Source organism: Atractosteus spatula, chromosome 1 (genome assembly GCF_055471065.1).
Source record: "Atractosteus spatula isolate fAtrSpa1 chromosome 1, fAtrSpa1.hap1, whole genome shotgun sequence".
Taxonomy (NCBI): Eukaryota; Metazoa; Chordata; class Actinopteri; order Semionotiformes; family Lepisosteidae; genus Atractosteus; species Atractosteus spatula.
The window spans coordinates 7,152,178-7,171,112 of NC_142706.1; the positions used below are offsets into that span (position 1 = coordinate 7,152,178).

At 38.9% G+C, this 18,935-nt stretch overlaps 1 protein-coding gene across 1 annotated transcript in view; it reads right to left on the minus strand.

The window, feature by feature from the left end:
* Positions 1–15,884, minus strand: part of svep1 (sushi, von Willebrand factor type A, EGF and pentraxin domain containing 1) — a 93,942-nt gene extending 78,058 nt beyond the window's left edge. Inside the window, exons 1-3 of the mRNA XM_088924178.1 lie at positions 15,198–15,884; positions 1,666–1,921; positions 709–885 (exon numbers count right to left, since the gene is read on the minus strand). Of these exons, the coding sequence (XP_088780304.1) occupies positions 709–885; positions 1,666–1,921; positions 15,198–15,704 (940 nt within the window). The 5' untranslated portion in view covers positions 15,705–15,884. The remainder of the gene's footprint in view (positions 1–708; positions 886–1,665; positions 1,922–15,197) is intronic.
* Between the last annotated feature and the right edge of the window lie 3,051 nt (positions 15,885–18,935).

Genomic DNA, 18,935 nt, shown 5'->3' on the forward strand with positions numbered 1-18,935 from the left:
TACATAAAATACATGCGTAGTCAGCTGCGCAAACCTAAAACCTTTAGCGGGGCATGAAAAATAGACGTATTAAGATAGAATTAATGGTGCTTTGTCACTGTGTTGAAAGACAACAGATTTCACTTAGGTGCGTTTAAAAAACACTTCAGTGTAAGCTGCAGGGACATTCCTTCCAGCTCTACAAAGTGTGAATAATAATGACTTCCTCCCCCCCCTACTTTTAATACTGTAACGCACGGGGGCTCAGGCGGGCGCCCTTGCCGCATCAGGTCGGCCCCACACTGTCCGGGGCTCGAACCCGGGACTTCCGCGTCTCTCTGCAGCGACCTAGCCCCGTGAGCTAAAGAGAGATCTCTCTTCAGCCCAGTAGCTGTAGTCCTGCTATCATAGGGAAGGGCGGTGACGTCACCTGCTCTGGTACGCCGGCTCTTACACAGTACCTGTCGGCCGTAAGCGTTACAATACACTTACACAGTTATCAGTGGAAGAGTAACTTGTCAAATTTCACTTCACACATTCAGGCTGTTCGGACCCCTCTGACCCATTCACCAGCAAGAGCCACGATGAAAGAGGCCTTTTTTAAAATTGTTTTAGGTGTTGACTGTGTCCTGCAGTGGCCCACAGATCAATTCGTGCCGTGCTCCATGCTGCAGTGCCGTGTGTTATGCGTGGGCACCCTGGGAGCTCCAGTCGTGTAACGTCTCATACCTGTGCACTCGTGCTGCAGGCCCTTCCCATAATAGCCTCTCTCACAGATGCAGTCGTACTGGCCGGTGTGAGTGCCGCATTTACAGCTGGCCATGACGTCACAGCAGTCCCGCCGGGCTTCGCACAGTGCAGAGCAGCGGGCGGCGTCCTCCTGCGTGTAGCGTCCGGAAGGGAGATCTGAAATGTTTTTTTTTTTGGGGGGGCAGAAGATACAGCAGCTCAGTATCTGTCGCAGCTCCGGAGTTATGGAATACCCTACCTCAGACTCTATGAGAGACACAACCCACAGCCTATATCTCATTGCCCTACATTCTGTTTTTTTTATTTTGCTTTTTTTTTAATGTACTTTTTTCTTTATCACTATGTACAGCGTCCTTGGGTTTGGAAATGCGCTTTATAATAATAATCATCACCATCATCTTCATCATCATTATTATTCAATAGAAGTTGGTTTTATTCGGTATTTTTTTATGTTTGAATGAGCAGTATGGCGTGTAACCGGCTGCGGTATCTCACGAGGCGTAATCCATATCCGAAACTGTAACTGAATACGTGCGGTCCACTCTTACTGCTAAATCACAATCATCCAGGTCTGAATTCAGACAGTTCTGCCTCTTGGCACAGTCCGTTTTCCAAACTGGTGGGATTTAGAAATATTCTCTGACATCACCCCCAGGGGTGCGAGGTTGTACACGTGTTGTTTGCAATCCAGCATAATACAGGTTTACCTTCACTTGTTGCACCACCAGCTGAAAAGCACAGATCCACTGTCCTGGAGGAATTACTGACTTGGGAGACTGAAATGACTCAACACAATGCTATTTATAGTGCTCTCACAAATAAATCAACATCGCGAAAGAGACCAGCTCTGCTGCAGTCGTAGTACGGAGGCGATTGGGCTACAATACTTTCGGCAGACATTGGAGGTCCATGGTCCTCCTCTCCGGGCCAGCTCACCTTCATGCAGGGCTCGGCGCGCCAGCGCCTCGAACTCAGCGAAGTTGTGCACCAGGTAGCAGTGCTCTTCCTTGGGGTGGGAGGCCATGTCATTCAGCTCCCGGATGTTTCCCTGCCATATCCCGAAGGTGAAGATCTCCACTCCCACGTCGCGCAGGGATGCGGCCGTGGGCCGTGGGTCCCCTCCGTTGGAATAGCCGTCCGTGATGAGGAATATGACTTTCGTCGCATTTTGCCGCGAATGGCGCAGTATTTGCTGGAGGGAGAGAGGGGAAAAATAAAGATATGGGTACCAAAAAAAGTTTGCAACAGGAAGTCAAAGATCTGTTTTTTTTTTCTTTATTTGAAAACGATGTGTTTTTGAAAGCTCTCAATTTGAACGCAACGGTACTGTGTATTTTAAAAACAGTTCAGCCTTACTTTTGCAAAGGGTGTCACAAATGTAATTATATCTATGTTTTCACTTAGAAGACACCCTCAGCTCAGCTAACAAGTCTAAAAAAGCAAAATGAATCACATCTTATTCCATTTGGGCTACAACACAAAAGCATGTACAGTAGCAGACATGATAAATCTGGGTCCAAACCTAATATTTTCTGATTGTTAAAGAATTCCAGCTCAATGAATTAAAGTCTTTTCCATGCTAAGACAGACTGATCACCCATTTCTGTGCAATATAAAATATGCATAACTCTCATTTGGTTTAGAAAGTGTCAGCAATAGCAACTTTTCATTAAAACCTTTCTTGCATACAAGCAGTACAAGCAAGTGTACTTAGAGGAGCATTTTTCTAATCTTTGTTTTCCAAACTGTATAAAAAATATTTAGGTCCCCATTTGCTGAAGATATCGGTTGATATAGCCCTCAACCCCTAACCACTAATCCATCTTGGTGTCCTGGACAGAATCTGTAAACCAAAACTCAGCGTGTGAGATATTAACATTTTGAGTCCTGACCCAGTGAGGGCATCTGACATAAATCTACAGCAATAAGTTAAAATGAAAAAAAAAAACCCTACAACCTCATTAACACACCCCGGCTACTCCACCACACCATGTATAAATCATGTGGTCACCACTCAACCACCAGAGCACTGGAATATCTGAATGAGACAATTTTATATGAATGTATATACTCGGATACAACCCATAAACACAGTTCTGGTCCCAAGTCTAAATATAGTAAAATAACGGCGGACTCCTTTATAATTTTAAATGACATAACGTGTTGTTTTTAAAAATGTTATTTTGGTTGTAAAAAAGGCCATTACCAAAACAAAATATCCATAAACGTTGTGTTTACTGATTTTAAATCTTCTTATGCAATTTAACATCTGCTTCTGCTTTGATGCCTTTGACTACTAAAAGAAAAGAAACACACCGTTTCTGTTGTGGAGCCTTCTTCAGGTGTGGAAGTCTCCATAGCCAAAACGTTGTCCTTCTTTTCCTTTCAGCATGGAGTAAACCTTTACTTGTTCCCTTACAACCTACACATGCTGACACCTTTTCATATTTCTGTTGCCTTTTCATATTTCTGCATGGATTACCACAACTCCTTTGTGCTTCGCTACACCTTGCTCCACTTTAGTCATGGAATACCACAGTAAACTATTACAGGGGGACTCCCTTGGCCACACCATGACACGTGAAAGAAAAAGAGGGTGAAACTGTTTTAATATGGAGGTTGGGGTGGAAGGATGGAGGTTCTTTGTTGGAAACTGGCAAAAACCTCAGGCAAACCCACTGTGAAAGAGATAATTACAGATCCAGGAAAAACAAAAAGACGTCTCTGATGTTTCAAAGCAGGAGTGAGCTGGAACATATCTGCTGCGCCCAAACCATCTGTCTGTTGATGGTCATTAAGTCGTTCTAGTTGATACGGCTTACCAACCGACCCAAAATGTCACTCACTCCCTCAATGCAGTCACCGCGGTGATGTCAGTGTGGGAGTTCCCTGCAAATTAGGAGACAGACGTAAAACTATATGTTTGCCGTCTTTATGGTTTTTCAGAGTGATGACTATCTCATTGTAGGGTCTGCTCTTTCTGAGGAAAAACAGAGCTAGAGTGTGAGGGATTTATTATGGTACACCACTGTAGTGTTCCATCAATTGAGGAGAAAAAAAAATTCAGACTGATGCCATATGCATCGTGCAACACAGTCTTTAATTGTGGGTTTTCAAAATTGGCAGAAAAGCTCCTCCTTTTTGCACTGAGTCTCATCCAGGAGTCAAAGTGCAGGCTGGCTTAGAGACAAAGAGCATGAAGGCAACACATGTGCAATTTCATCTTAACATGCAACTCAAGTTATAAAGCCAACATTTAGAAAACAAAGACTGTATTACAGAGTATCATGAGCAGTAAGAGTGCTGGAAACACTGTAGATATCCACATTTTTTTCTCATAGTGTATCCTGTTCAAGAATGTATTACTCTAAAAACCTACGTTTTAAAAAGATACAATACTGAAAACAGCTACAGAACCTTTTTGTCTAAAGCATTATGTACAGTACAATTGATCAATCTAGTCTGTTCACACAAAAAAGTCGCACATTCATTGTATAAAGTAGAAATATTTTGTCAGGATTTCAATAGCTGTGAAAGAATAGTCGCAGGAATGGAATAATAATGTAGTGCAGAAGCTCTTGACTCTTGCCCTCAGGTTCCAGCATCCAGCACGTTTTCTGTGTCTCGTTTAGCTATAAACAGCTTTAGCTCTAAGAGAAGTGTTAAACTGATAAAGTGTAACTAAACCAACGTACAGTATTCCTTTTCCATAACCTTTATCTGTTGAAGATTTACAGAAACATAAAAACCTGCTTAAATTCTACGGAATGATGGATCTGAACTTCAGTTAGCGTAATCGCAATTGCATAGAGTGCTTTATCTGCCTTTTAATTAATACAATACACACTCTTGACCTCTTATATACAGTACAACAAAAAGGTATCACATTTTATGAGTCACGTTTTTCACTTTATGCTAAACAGACTTTAGGTGCCTTTGTAAGCTTGTGAAATCATAGCCATTGAGCTAAATGTATATCCTGAGACTGAAGCTTATCCCCCAATCTATTTTGCTACTCTGTGTTGACATCTCTTTACAAGGCAAATGTCTTGTTACAGTATGTCCTGGTATGGTTGACACAGTCCCAGTTTTGTAGCAAATGTCCTTCATCCCAATTTAGGGGAGTATAGTTCCACCGCCCACGACACAGGATAACTAGGGGTGAACCAAAGATATATGGCAGGCTGACACAATCTCTATACAATATGTTGATAAACGTGCTTCTCTCATTTGTCAAGGTGTTTACAATATGTGCTCCATATGTGATTCAGACATTTATCCTGACGTTCAGGTGCCTAATAAGCAGGCTGGTGTTTTCAGAAAACTCTGTTTGGAAGGAATAAGAAAAGTAGAATCAAGGTAGGTTAGATTTTATCCCTTGACTATTAAATTACATCCTGAAAAGAGAATAAAAGAAACACAATTTTTTCACTGATAATTTAAAGAGAGAGATGTGTATGTTGTTATGCAATTAATAAAATCTAAAATACAAACCACGTTAAGCAATCTGTTCCTAATTATAAATCAACAATCATGTTTAAGTATAGTTCAGGTGGGTAGCTGCGTCAGCATGCATAGGCTGCAAAGGAACAAGTAATAGGTTTATACCAAGCTGAAAAGAGAAGAAAGAAAACACAACGTTTCGGCCGTGGAGCCTTCTTCAGGTGTGTTTAAGTATAGGTTGACATTGAACGGGGTAATATTAATGTAGAAAATTTAAATTCTAACAGACTTTCTACCACTGTCTAACTTTTGCATGTCAGTCAAAAGCTCATTCAAAAGCTGTTGATCGTCTAATGTTTCTCCGCAATGCATCTCTTGTGCAGTTTCTGTACACCAGACAGTTTTCTATCAGTTCCAGTTTCCAGTCCAGGTCTGCTGCCATCTTCTGTTTGAACCTGGTTCAATTGTCTTTGTTTTTTCTCCCTCTTTGCTTTTCTTCCTTTTAAGTATTTATGATAAAAGCAGTTAAAGCAGGAATGCAAGCATTAATATTTGACCATTCTAGTATTTTATTTCCCCAAACTTCAAAGTACAGTCCCTGCCAGAATAGAGAGAGTACACAAACTTATAAAAAGAACTGTCTGACAGTCTGCACTAGGTTTTAAAACTTTGTTTTAACAAGGCATTTTTGTTGTGCATGAAATATCTTATTTTTTCTTAAATGAAATTAATTCTAATCACCAAATAAATTAAATGATTAAAATTAGACAGGAGAAGAACTCTAGGTTTCCCTCAGTCTGAGGTATCTAACGGATACGGTAGCTCTACTTGATAATAGAGAGAGACTAATGTTTTTTATTCTCTTTTTGCAAATACAGTATAATATTTTGAATAATAACTAAGCCTTGCAGCTACACGTCTAATGAAAGCGCTATGCTGTATGAAATTATACAGAACTGAACTGAAACTGTACTTATAGGACTCCTCCATAGAGTGATTTGACTTTTATAGAGAAAAGATATAGAGAATCTTTATTTACCTCTTTTTTGTGTTACATTTAAATTCCATAAAGGTGGATTGAATTAGAAAATACATTGCATAGATGCAGCAGGTAAAGAGCAGCTGGTTTTAATATTTTTCATATTGTGAAGCCATAACTGCGGTTTACTCTTCTGTTTCTCTGTACTAATCCAATCATGACTTGGATTTTTCCATTTGAGGATTCACTTTGTAAAGTGATGTCTTTCCAGTTTGCCATGCTAGATTTTTTACTGATTAAAATAATGACTATTTGAATACAACTGCCAATGTATTCATGCTGAACATCAACACCAGAACATTCCTCTATTCTGGCTATTCTTCCTGAATTACTAGGTACTTATTGATAGTGGAGAAATTTCTATGCCTTTGTGGATGAGAAGGACGATACTTCATGTACAATGGAGCCTTTACAGCAACAGGAGAAGAAAGAAAATGTACAATTAATATAACCCTGCATCTTAAGCAGTATGAATACAATGTATTTTTGCTGCATAATTTTTATATGAAGTTTTTATAAGGTCTAACAGGAATAAAATGTATAGCCCAGCAAACAAAAACAAAATCGATCAATTCAAAATGTGCTGTATGTATTCTGAGAAAACATCCCCTCACACAGTCATCGGTACAACCTGAAATGTCTGGCAACACTCTGGGATACGTTCTGATTTTATCTGGAGGAAGAGGTTTGTCAGGTAGTTTACCTTTTGTTAAATTTATATCTGGATTCTTTTTCTGAGCACAGTGCCAAGCATGAGTACTTAGAGGCAGACAGTTTTCATATATATTATGTGCATATTTGTGAAGAGTTCAGTACACAATGTGAAATAAGTCTGGAACTTGTTTTTATTTTTATTTAGACGAACAAGCAAGGTGCTGCTTACATCCTGTAATAAGTCTTTAAACAAAAACTAGATGTGACTAAATGAAGGCAACCTATGACAAAGGTTACAAGGTACAAGTAGTAAAGTGTACTCTGGGACAATCTTATTACTAGTCACTTTTTTTCTTTTTGCAGCTGCAGTAGATATTTCCTCTCCTCTCCTTATCTCTTAATTAACTTCATTCCATAACTGCTGAAAACAGAAATCATTTTCCAGAATTCTGTAGGAGTAGCCACTCGACAATGCCCAAGACTTTTCCGAACACCATAAAAGTACAAAGAAACATTTCTGTGTGCTTGTGGATAAAGCAGAAAGATAACACTGGACTCTACAGAGCTGATATGTCAGCAGCACACAGAAGTTTGTATTGAATTTGTGGTCAACATGGCACCTGTGTTGGATAACATTCTTTTTGAGCATCGATAATACAAAAGTTAAAAGCGACAGTCTTTTTAAATCTGTGTTTAGGGCTTTAAGCCTTGGAAACCATTAGTCTTGCATAGAACCCCTAGGGATTGTTTTCAAAATATATAGTCCTTTACGGAAAAAAGTTATTTTATGAAAATATGCTTCCAATTATGTTTGCAGCAAAGTTGTACAGTATCTAATTTTAAAATAACAATCTAACATTTCCTTTTGAACGGGGTTCTGAAATTTCTTTGTTTAAAGGCGGAAAGAAATCCCTCCAAATCATTTCCCCAAATCAGAACTTAACAGAGAAAAGCTGATAAGTCCAAAACGCTGTAATGTAAAGTTGTTTTTATATCCTGAGGAAAAAAAATATGTCTATTATCATTAAGTGACTAAATGGAGGTAAGAGAAATGTTATTTCTGTGTTTTAGTCTCGAGGGGACTGTTAATGCTAGTATGATTTGATCAAATATAATTGCAGTTTTATATTTGGGCCAATGCTCAATCACAGGGGTAAAGCAAGCTACGATGCTACATTGGTAAGATGACAAAATCCTTCTCCTAGTGTGTTTAGCTGGTTATGTTCAGTTAGGATTTTAAGATAACTCTGTATGAATGTCTTTCTGTCCAGCATAGTCTCATTGTTCTCGGTAACACCACTAGCTTCAAGGATTAGAAGGCCTATTGTTTGTGGCTTGTTGAGTACCAGCCAAGTGTAGTTAGGTAGTGACAGTGAATTACTGGTTACATAAGAACAGAAGAAAGTTTGCAACAGGAGGAAGCCATTCAACTCTTCTACCTCATTTGGCTGCTAGCAGCTAATTCATCTTAGGATCCCATCCAACTGTTTCTTACACGAAGTATTCATACTGGTTTTGACAACATGGTTGGACAGCTTGTTCCAGACACCTGCATCTCTTTTTTGTAACATGATTGTGTTGGCTAGCATTTATCTAACACAAATTAGCGTGCCTTTAGATAAAGCAAGGCTCAGAAATATAATTTACATTACATCATACAGCGTGTCTTTTATTTTCATGAAACAACATTGAGGTGACCGTAAAGTGCAGATATGCACCAGCTACAGTATACATTCATTTGATTGATATTATGTTGTCTTAACTTAATCAGTGCACCGTGAATAAACAGCTACCACACATCAGCCAGATATGCAGTATAAAACTTTTCCTTAAGGCAAATCTAATTTGTGAAGCGTGCCAATGATTAATAATCCCTTTCCCTCAAACTCCTGCCAGTTGCCAGCAGCATGGGTGATACTCCCTCAAATCGCATGTGGAAAAAGAAAGAACAAAATAAGTAACATTTCCCTTTTCTTACTCAACTGACTCAAATTAAAGTATCATGTATCCTAAAAGTTAATGCCTTGCTGAAAAACAGCTGTCATGTCAAATGTAAGATTCAGTTTCAGAGAGCTTGCAAGTGCACAGTTTTAACTAGGAGCATATAATACCCATTTCTCAGTTACACATTTTGAAATGCAGCTGTATGCTGTATGTCTTTGATGCAAAAAAGGGAGAAATTAAAAGAAAATGTTCAAGCTATTTAGAACAAACATTAAATATTGGTGATTCTCATAACCTGAAGCAGCTCTGCTCTCTCTTTCCTTGGGACTGAGATTAATTTTAATCAGATTTTAGAAGACTCCCAGGGGACTCAAGCTACAGGTGGTTAATTTTCATAGCAGGTACTGTTGTCCTGAAGTCATTCAAATTCATCTGACTAACCACATTGGGTTACTTCAAACTTGACCATTTTTTACCAAGGCCCTCTCTAGTTACTTTCAATTTTATACACTTCTTTAATTCTTTCATTACACTGTAGCAGATGAAAGCATTCATGTTTAAAGCCTTTCTATATTCAAACTAATTAACTCAAGCATCCTTCTGAACAAATCTGGGGGAATGTAACCAAAGTCATTTTCTCAAGTTTACTACACAATCTACAATTACATTGTATCTGTCAGTATAAACAGCTTCAGATTTTGATTCTACATTTTTGACAACTAGCCTTGCTCCGTTCTATCTGTAGAACAAGCCAGCATACATGTCCAAGCACAGCTTCAGGATAACAGAAAAGACTAAACGTTAGCAATTTAATTATGTCAGTCAAGGCAAGAATTTTCCAGTCTCATATTACGTGTAGTTATTGTAACTCTGAAACATAGAGACTGCTTCTGAATCCAATAACAGTTCAGCTTGTTCCTGGTGTTCTGAACTTATCATTTTGATCTTCTCCACTGTGGTTAAAGTAAACTAACCAAAATATTGTAAAAGGAATATTGTTCTTTCTACAATGTTTCATGTCGGAAATGTTATTGGGTTTTAGTGTTTGATTTTAGTAATTTGTAGATTATTGGGAAAGTCTTTAAAAGGAAATCCGTCCGGTCCTCTATTATGAGAGAAGACTCAAACATCTGTGTACTGAAGTCTGTGAAAGCTGTTGCCACCAGACTAGAAACACATGCTTCTTGATACACTGTTCAGCTACGGTAGTACAGTGTCAAAAGGCTCTATCGTGTCTACAGGGCTCATTAATATTTTGACTGCCTGTGTCAGAAAACACTGAGGAAGTCTCCAATTCTACCTTGATTCACATTGTCTTGTAGAGAAAACTATTTGAAAAGATTTGTTTACAAACTAGCTGAAACCACAAAATCATTAGACTGTATTGCTGAGAATTACTCCCATTATCAGCCTTTGGATAATGCATTTGACACTACTACAATATGCATCACCTAAAGAGCTGTGTGTTATTCTTGTCCTTTTTTTGGGAACTAAAAACCTACAAAGTAGAACAGTGATTGTAAAACATTTTTTGTGCAGTCAGGTTAGATATCACTAGTGCCAAACCCTAGAGACACTAAAGAGAACCCATCTGTGTGGACCTCATCTTAAGTTTTGATAATGTCAGTGCTAATCTGTAAAACAATGTAGAATTTACCTCAAAACAATGTTTTCTATAAGTGATATAAAGGATTTTTAGGTTATTCTTAATACACAACCCTATTAACAATTCAAGTATCCCAAAATGAATATGACAAATCTGTACAAAAATGTACAAAAATATCAAACTTAATTCTCCATCTGTACTTATGCTTGATAGCATGTAAATGATTTACTTTTTATTCACATTTAGTTAATAAAAATAAACTTTAATTTATATAGCAATTTTAAAAGTAGCATCTTAAAACTCTTTACAGTGGCTATAAAAAACAAAATAGGTAAAACAGAAGAAAATAGTTATATGGACAGCAAATTCCAAAACAAGCTCATATAAGGTTGACAAGCGATTAGAAGTGCAGCAGAAGACACTTGGTCATTAAAAAATGGAGCAGACACAGACACTAATTAAGTAAAAGCCTTTCGGAAAAGGCTTGAGTCTTTAAATACATTCAGGAAAGGTGGCTCTCTGATATCCTTGGAAATAGAATTCCAATAGAATATTCCACAGAATTTGGGGAGCAGCAGGAGAAAGCCCTGTCATCCATAGAATGTAGATGGTCTTGGGGAACATCTTGAAGACCAGAGTCAGATGAATGAAAGTTGCAAGGTGGGGAATAGACAGACAATGACTCAGATTGGTACAGAGATGCCAAGGCATATAGAGCATTATGGGTGAGCATGAGGATTTTGAATTACACTCAAAACCTGATAGGAAGCCAGCGCCAAGATTCCTGCACAGGAGTAATGTGATCACCTTCACGTGACCTGGTCAGGATTCTGGCTGCCAAATTCTGAACATATTGCAGTTTGTTCAGTGTGGATTTAGATATCCCAGCAAGAACAGCGCTGCAGCAATCAATTCTAGAAAAAACAAATACCAGCCTTTTCTGCAACAGACAAAGACAACATACAGTAGAATGCAGTCTGGTGATATTTCTGAGATGGAAGAATGTTGTTTCTACAATATTTTGCTCATGAGTGTCAAAATTCAAGCCACGATAAAATATTATCCATTAATTCTCCATTGTTGATTGAAATTCAAGCACAGATAAGGTTACTGCATTGGGTTTACGTATGGAGTAGGAAGTACCAAGCAGCAGGACCTCAGTCTTGTCGCAGTTTAAGTGAAGGAAATTCGAGTCATCTAGGTTTTTACATCGGAGTGCAGAGACAGCTACTTCAGTGACAGTATTTGTATGGACAGCAGATTTGAGTATCATTGACACAGAAATCAGAATGACAACTGTGAACACGTAAATGCTGAATAGCAGGGGACCCAGTACTGAGCCTTGGGGAACACCAGACTTAACAAACCCAACTTCCGAACTGAAACCCCCAAGAGAAACCAAAGTGTTGGTGATCAGTAAGGTAAGAGTAGAGCCATTTAAGAGCAATATCAGAAACTCAAAATACAATCTCAAGAGGGGAGGTTTAAATGTCATGGTAAACAGTATCAGAAGCAGCACTTGGGTTTGGGAGAATTAGAATACATAGAGAAATGGAATCAGATACCATAATGAGATCTTAAATAACTTTAACAAGTGTAATTTCTGTGCTGTGTAATTGTGTAAAAACAGATTAAAAGGGTTCAAAGAGGTCATTTGAAATGAGCTAATTGCTAAATTGTATTGCAACAGCTTTTTAAAAAAAATACAAGTAAGCTATAGGACGAAAATCGTTTAAGTTGTCCTGAGCCACGTTTGTTTTTTTTAAGCACAAGCCTATCAGAAGCCATTTTAAAGGCCGTTGGTTCTACTCCAGTGCTCAAGGATTCCTTTATTATGTCTAGGATGGTAGGGCAGAGTGCTGGAAAACAGGACTGAAATTAAACAGAAGGAATGAGACGTCTAACCAAATTTAAAAGTCAGATTGTTCTACCCTGTCCCCGTTTGTTTTCCATCCATTGCCTTGTTTGTACTTATCTAGGTTTCCATTCTGATTTTATTTTGTGAGGTGTGTAAGGTTTCTTTTATTACGGCTTACAAAGTGTGAGTACAGTATGTTCAAACAGATTCCATCACTGTTCGTAATCACTCGGTAAAGCTGGTACAAAGGTGAATCCCATTAAATTCTTAAAAAGGTGGAACATTTCAGAACGGATCACGGTTCTCTCTTTCTAATCCCACAGAAAGTTTCAAACAGATTTGTCTACAGCATAAGGCAAGGAATCTAAAACATGTTTCAGACTCTATTAAAAGATTATTAAAAAACAGCTGGTGCTTTTGCAAAGCATCTCTCCATCTCTTAAAGCGGAACGCAGTCTGGAGATATTTCTGAGATGGAAGAATGTTGTGGTTCTGAACTTCTTTACTTTTGGAAGGTAAAAATGATTTTTCTGTGTTTAGAAGAACAGTATTATTCACTTTTGGAAGCAAGTCTCTTTGTATTTCCCCTACTCTGTAGAACCACTGCTGTCATGCAAGCATAGACAGAAGACAAACAGTCACCTACTGTTGATTTTTTTTTTGGAAGAAGGTTTTACAGAAAACAGCTGTTATCTATATGGGGGATTAGAAGAAAATGTGAAGTATGTCACTAAAGGGGTCATTCTTCACCAGCTGAAGGAAATTAAGGTAACACCTGTCCAATTCATCACAGCTCTAATCTAGGCTCTTGTCCAGGTAAACAACTTATTGCGCTGATCTTTTCCTCCTGTATGTGTAGTATATTCTTAATGTCCTATGATTAGGCATCACAGTTTTATGTTCAAAGAGGCAATTTGAACAATGTCTAATTGAGATAAAAAAAATGGTACTGGACAATTAGGAACAGATCAAATGTCAACATGTTACAAAGAGGTATCCGAGTCCAAAGAGCTGTCAGATCATTCTGAGGAATAGAAGAATGTCTGACACTGATGGGCTAAATAAGAACCTTCACAACCTTAACCTTGACCATCCATCTAGGACCAAGATCATTCTCACGTGTACACACTATAGACATTGTTTCCTTTATACAGTAAAACCAAAATTTTTATCATGGATCTTATCATACTCTTCCTTCTTAATTTTCTTATTTTTCCCGTTTCAAATACATTCATTAACAGGCCTCCTTGAGCATTTATGAGTGGGAACGTATTCTTTGTTTTTTCTAACGTGGCTTCTTGTAACATCAGTTGTAGAAGTGCTTTGTGGTACAGAAGAAGCATTTTGGGATGCTTACTGATGACTCTTCATGACATTTAAAAAAATGGTAAATTGATATTTTAAAAAATCTATTTGGCAAACATGCTTAATGTTGAACAGAACACATGTAAATCGCTGAACCACAACTACTGGCATTCTTTTGAATGTCTGAGCCAGATATTTTGATTGAATCAGGTGGAGCGTGATAAAAGTCAGAACTAATTTGTCACTTTTCTGTGTTTCACATTTTTAAAGATTCTGTGTAGGGGTCCACATTTACTGACAGTCTTCTGTTGTTCCTCAGTTCCAAAATACTTCGACTGACTTTTACAAATAACAAATTCTAATCATAATAGTAAGATCTAATGTAAGATGGTAAACTTATGGGTTCAAGCTCAGGATGCATTGCTGTTGGTATTTGAATTTATTCTATTGATTGTACAAGGTATAGAGACGGTACTGAATTTGTTTATATTATTGGGTTATTGTCTATTCACAGTTAATTGATGTGTAACTCATGATGGGTCTTACACATAAATGTACATATATAGTCAGGGCACTACTGTTTTCCGTATCCATAAAAGTTCACAAAGCTTCAACTTCATTTTTATACAGAAATAATCTGTTACAGAATATTTTGGACAAAGAAGCAGGTATATGCAGACCATTATGTTTTTATTAGTGTGCTGTCAAACACGGTCTTGCTGTTGATGTGGTTTTGTGAGTTTAGTTTTCGCCTGACTTCTGATTCATTTCTGAGAAAAAAAAGTTGCCAATTCAAATAGTTTTAGCAATTTTCAAGCACAATATGTGCTCAGCTCTTTGACCTTATTCAGAGCAGTTTAAAACTGTATAACGTCCTCCACCGGGAAGCCTTTTACAAGGTCATTATCACCATTACAATCAAGACAAACACACAGACGAATTCCTCTGCAACTCTCCCTGAAATAATTAGGCCTCCTAATGGGCTTTAATGTATTGTTAGCTCAGAGTTATTTTTAGTAAACAGAATTTCTTTAATGCATATCTCTAAAGAATAATAAAAGTGACAATGTCGTTGATACCATTTGAGGTTCTAAAGTTCGTTCTGGATGGTCCTCTTTAATTGCTTGCTTAAAGCAGTCATTTAGTCAATAATATTGTTTCGAGTTCAGATTTCACTGAATTCTATTGTGCTGCAGTCACAAGGGTTACATTCCTTTCCAGAGCATAAACCATAAACAATATTTAAGGGAGGTTATTCTTAACACCTCTATACCTGTTTGGTTTTGTGTAAGTTATTTTTCACATACTGTACCTGCAGTGGACTGGGCCATTAGCTCTCAGACCCCTTCTCTGATACTTTCAGCCGAAGTGCATCAGCACAGAAGGACACTCTGTCCCATGCAAGCACAGGTTAAGCCATGTGTTAGTATCGGAAACATAAACGCAAGACTCCACTTGTGTCCTCCAGTGACACCCACTTCCAATCGACCACCATGCGAATCATAGAGATTTTGCCACATCAATGTCTGATCTACACCATGCTAGCCTGGGAACATGCCATCTCTGTGACCCCCTGCCCTTCCTGTGTGCGTGGTGCAGAGAACAAGAGTAAAGCTTACTGCGGCTTGCTGGAAGGCTCCTTTCGTGTAGGTCCCACCTCCCCGGTATCTGATGGCAGGGATCTCCTGGTTGAAGAGGGCGCACTTGTGTTGGTGGGGCTGAGGAGAGGAGATGTAGTCCACCCGGGTCACCACATTGCTCTTCGAGGAAAAGGTCACTATGGCCACCCGCGTGGCAGAGGGTGTCACGGGGAAGTCCGAGAGGAGCTTCTTGACGAACCTCAGCTCGCTGAGGAAGTTGCTGTTGCCCACGCTGGAGGACTCGTCGACCAGGAACACCAGGTCCAGGCTGAGGCTCTTCTCCCGCAGCGTCCTGACGTTGCGCTTGAAGTACTGGCCCAGACGCTCCACTTTGCTCTCCGAGCTCTCCTGTTGCTGCCTGGGCTCAGCCAGTGGGAGCACGTGGCTCAGATTCAGGTGTGGGTGTTTATAGAGGGAAAAATGAGGAAGCACCGGCAAGCTGCCCGCTGCATGGAGATAAAAATAGAAAACGAGAAGGCGCCACATTGCAACAAGTTTTTCTTATATATATTTACACAGGACAGAAAAAAAATCGGTTCCTTTTCCTCTCCCTTTCAAAGTCCACCTTTTCACTTTTTAGGTTAGCTCTCTAATGAGGTGCGTGCTGGCCCTGTTCTCTCAGATGAAAGGGAGTTTCATTTCACCCCCAGGCACTGGCTGTGCATCTGACTGAGACCGAAAATGCTTTTCCCTCTCTTTCAAAACCATTTTAAAAAAAGTACTGAGAAAAAAAGGGGGCAGTCACAGCGATTTTTTTTTTCTTCCTCCTTTTTTTTTCATGCTTGACTTACTTAGGTTCTATGTCACCAGAGCCCCATGCCTGTCAGGCTGTCAACATTCCCAAAGAAAACATCAGCACCACGAGTCTGATTGATACCATATGTCTGGCATTGGGCTGCACAGACATCCACACTGCAGTCCAGATACCAGAAGTGCCATTGTAATTAGAAACACTTTGTAGAGAGAGAAAACGGATAAATGTCTTCAGTTTACTTCAGCTGATGCCTCACTTCGGCAGCCTACTGTTTCGCCAGTCACAAAATATGGGACATGTAGTCAAATTAAACAGAGTATGCTTTCACTGCAAAACTCTGCGATGCATGACACTACGAGCGGTGAAAGAGCGCTGTGATATCGTCCCATGTGGCTCGTTCAGGAAAAATCATAAATTGTCTTTAACAAAAGCAAGATCTTCAGTTTTACAACTGACAAATACCACTACGGCACAAACATGACATGGTGGTAATTGCATTCTGTAGATGCCTTGTATAGACTGGAAGTCAATCTTAACAGTGACAGCAGATTAAGACTCCCCACAGAGTTACTTCATTACTGGCTTTTGACATTTGGGTTTTGACAGCAAAGTGCCTACAAAGTGCACTTATGTTTTTTTTTAATGATCCCTTATTTTCCAGACTGAAAAAAATACACATACTTAATTTCCCAGAGTTAGGGAACCACTTTAGAAAAACAATGATGTTTTATCTGTTCAGCTGTTGCTTCCTTTCCTAATAATCCTCACAGACACAATATGGTTGGATGGGAATGAGCCCCCCTGTTGTCTGTCTCACAGGGGTGTGAAGAGTGTGTATTAGAGTGGACTGGGAAGCGTACTATTACAGCTTCTTATCAAGACGGTTTTAGGAGTTTTGCACTGTATCACCAGACCTTTTGTATGCAAGTCTGAGTCAATGGCCTTGCTATGCGCTTCACCACAGTGCATGCAGTTCTGATGCATTCTTAAGTGAAAACATGTTACGACCACATAGTTTAATCTTTAGTTGCTCCAGAACCCTAGTTTTGTACAGGTTGTGCCACATGTCGAGTAGTGCATCACTGATTTAATGCAGAAGTGGAAAGGGTAGCAGTTTCAAACCATTGCAAACGATTTACTGTATGAAATTATGCCTTATTACTAAATTCTTTTTTGACTAGCTATGGAATCTTCTTGCAGAATACTACAGCGTTTTTAATGTAACTGAGCTAAAGCTTTGACAGCCTAATATTATTTTCCATATGTCATTCCTCAAAAATATTTGTGTTACTATGGTCAGAAAATCAGAATTAAACATCCAAACACTAAATTGTTTCTGCAGATACATTTATTACTGTGTTGCAACAGAGCAGCATTATTTCGAAGCCAATATGGAGATACCAGTGGATTTAGCACTCATCAGTACTTACATCATTAGTTCTTTGGGATTTCAGAATACAGCATTCACACGGAGGCACTGGAATGTGATTAGGAATGCTCATAGTTCTTTGTGTGGTCCAGTCTAAATATCCATGCATTTTGTCAAAGTACTGTTTCTGAACCTGATCAGGTGTTAGAGCTACAACATCAGAAAGCTATGGAATATTGCCAATAATCTGTGAGTTAGGGAATGATTTATAGGAGATATGGATGTGTAGCACAATAGATTTTTACTTTGCAGCACAGGACTAAGCTAAGCACTCAATGTAACTTTAACTCAAACGTCCAAGAGCAAAGCTTTAAACCAACAATTATGCAGTATGAGATACTATAGTTGTATATTTAGCTTATTGATTATTGCACTCTTTTCTTTCCCCCCTTTAATCGCTTTTCCTGTTTTTTTACCTCTTTTGACTCTTCCCCCACCTCTCTCCCTCCGTCTGGGTGTTTTTCTGAATTTGCCATTGGTGTGAATTGAAAGAACTTGCCCACTTCAAGAGGCTCACCTGTCCCCTCTTATCTCTGATGGCTGATTGTTGGGACAGATGTGGAAGAAAGGCATTCCAGGCATTTCTATGTGTCTACAGAGGTCTCACAAAGAGCTCCGTATCATAAACAAAGCTGAACAGAGCTGTTTTTCCTACACTTTGTTTATCACTCTTCTGGGGCTCCGGCCAGTGTCATCTGCCTTAGTACTACATCTCTGAACAGAGGCAGCAAGTTGCTAAATGGGATAAAGTTATTCCAATAACATTACATAGACAACAACAAACATCCTTCTGCTATCTGATTCAGTGAAGTGTGCAATGTCACTCTCACAGAAGTAGTTACATACAAATTTAATGTTAATTTTTTATTTGTGTCGCCAATTATAGCTCTCATCAAGAAATTAAGAATGTGCTTTCACAAGGAAAACATACTTAATGTCCTTGTTTTACTTGCCTGACATAATTGATTATTTTGAAGGAAGAATCAGGGCAACATAAAGAAACTGATCATCCTGTATTAAATTAGAACAGTGGTCTCATTCAATGATTAATTTGCCAAAACAAACAACTTTATAAAGCACAAATTTAAAGTACTTTACATACTTTGATGTGGTGCTCCAGAGACATTTACAACTTTTGTGCAATCATCTCGGCTTCTCATAAACAAGAACGTTTTTATTTATTTTTTACAAAGCTAAAAAGAAGCTGCTTGAAAATGTCCCCGTGATTTGAAATGCGTTGCCTGTTTTTTGTGATGCGCAGCTCTGTGACTTGTGGGTGTACTGTATTGTCTGTATGTGGTTTCAATTTGATATCTCTCTGCTCCTGAGAATCTTTCTAGACCCCTTTGCATGCTTTACCACCACAGCTATAGATTGAGCATCCCCCTTCCTCCACTACAGAGGGATTTGGAATGTTTGCCCCCAAGCATCCCTGTTTTGTTCACTGTCAAACACAATTGTTATCTATTCCCCCTGGCCTTTACCATTCATGGCCTCCTAATAATCTCCATCTGTGAACTGGCTTAATCTCTGT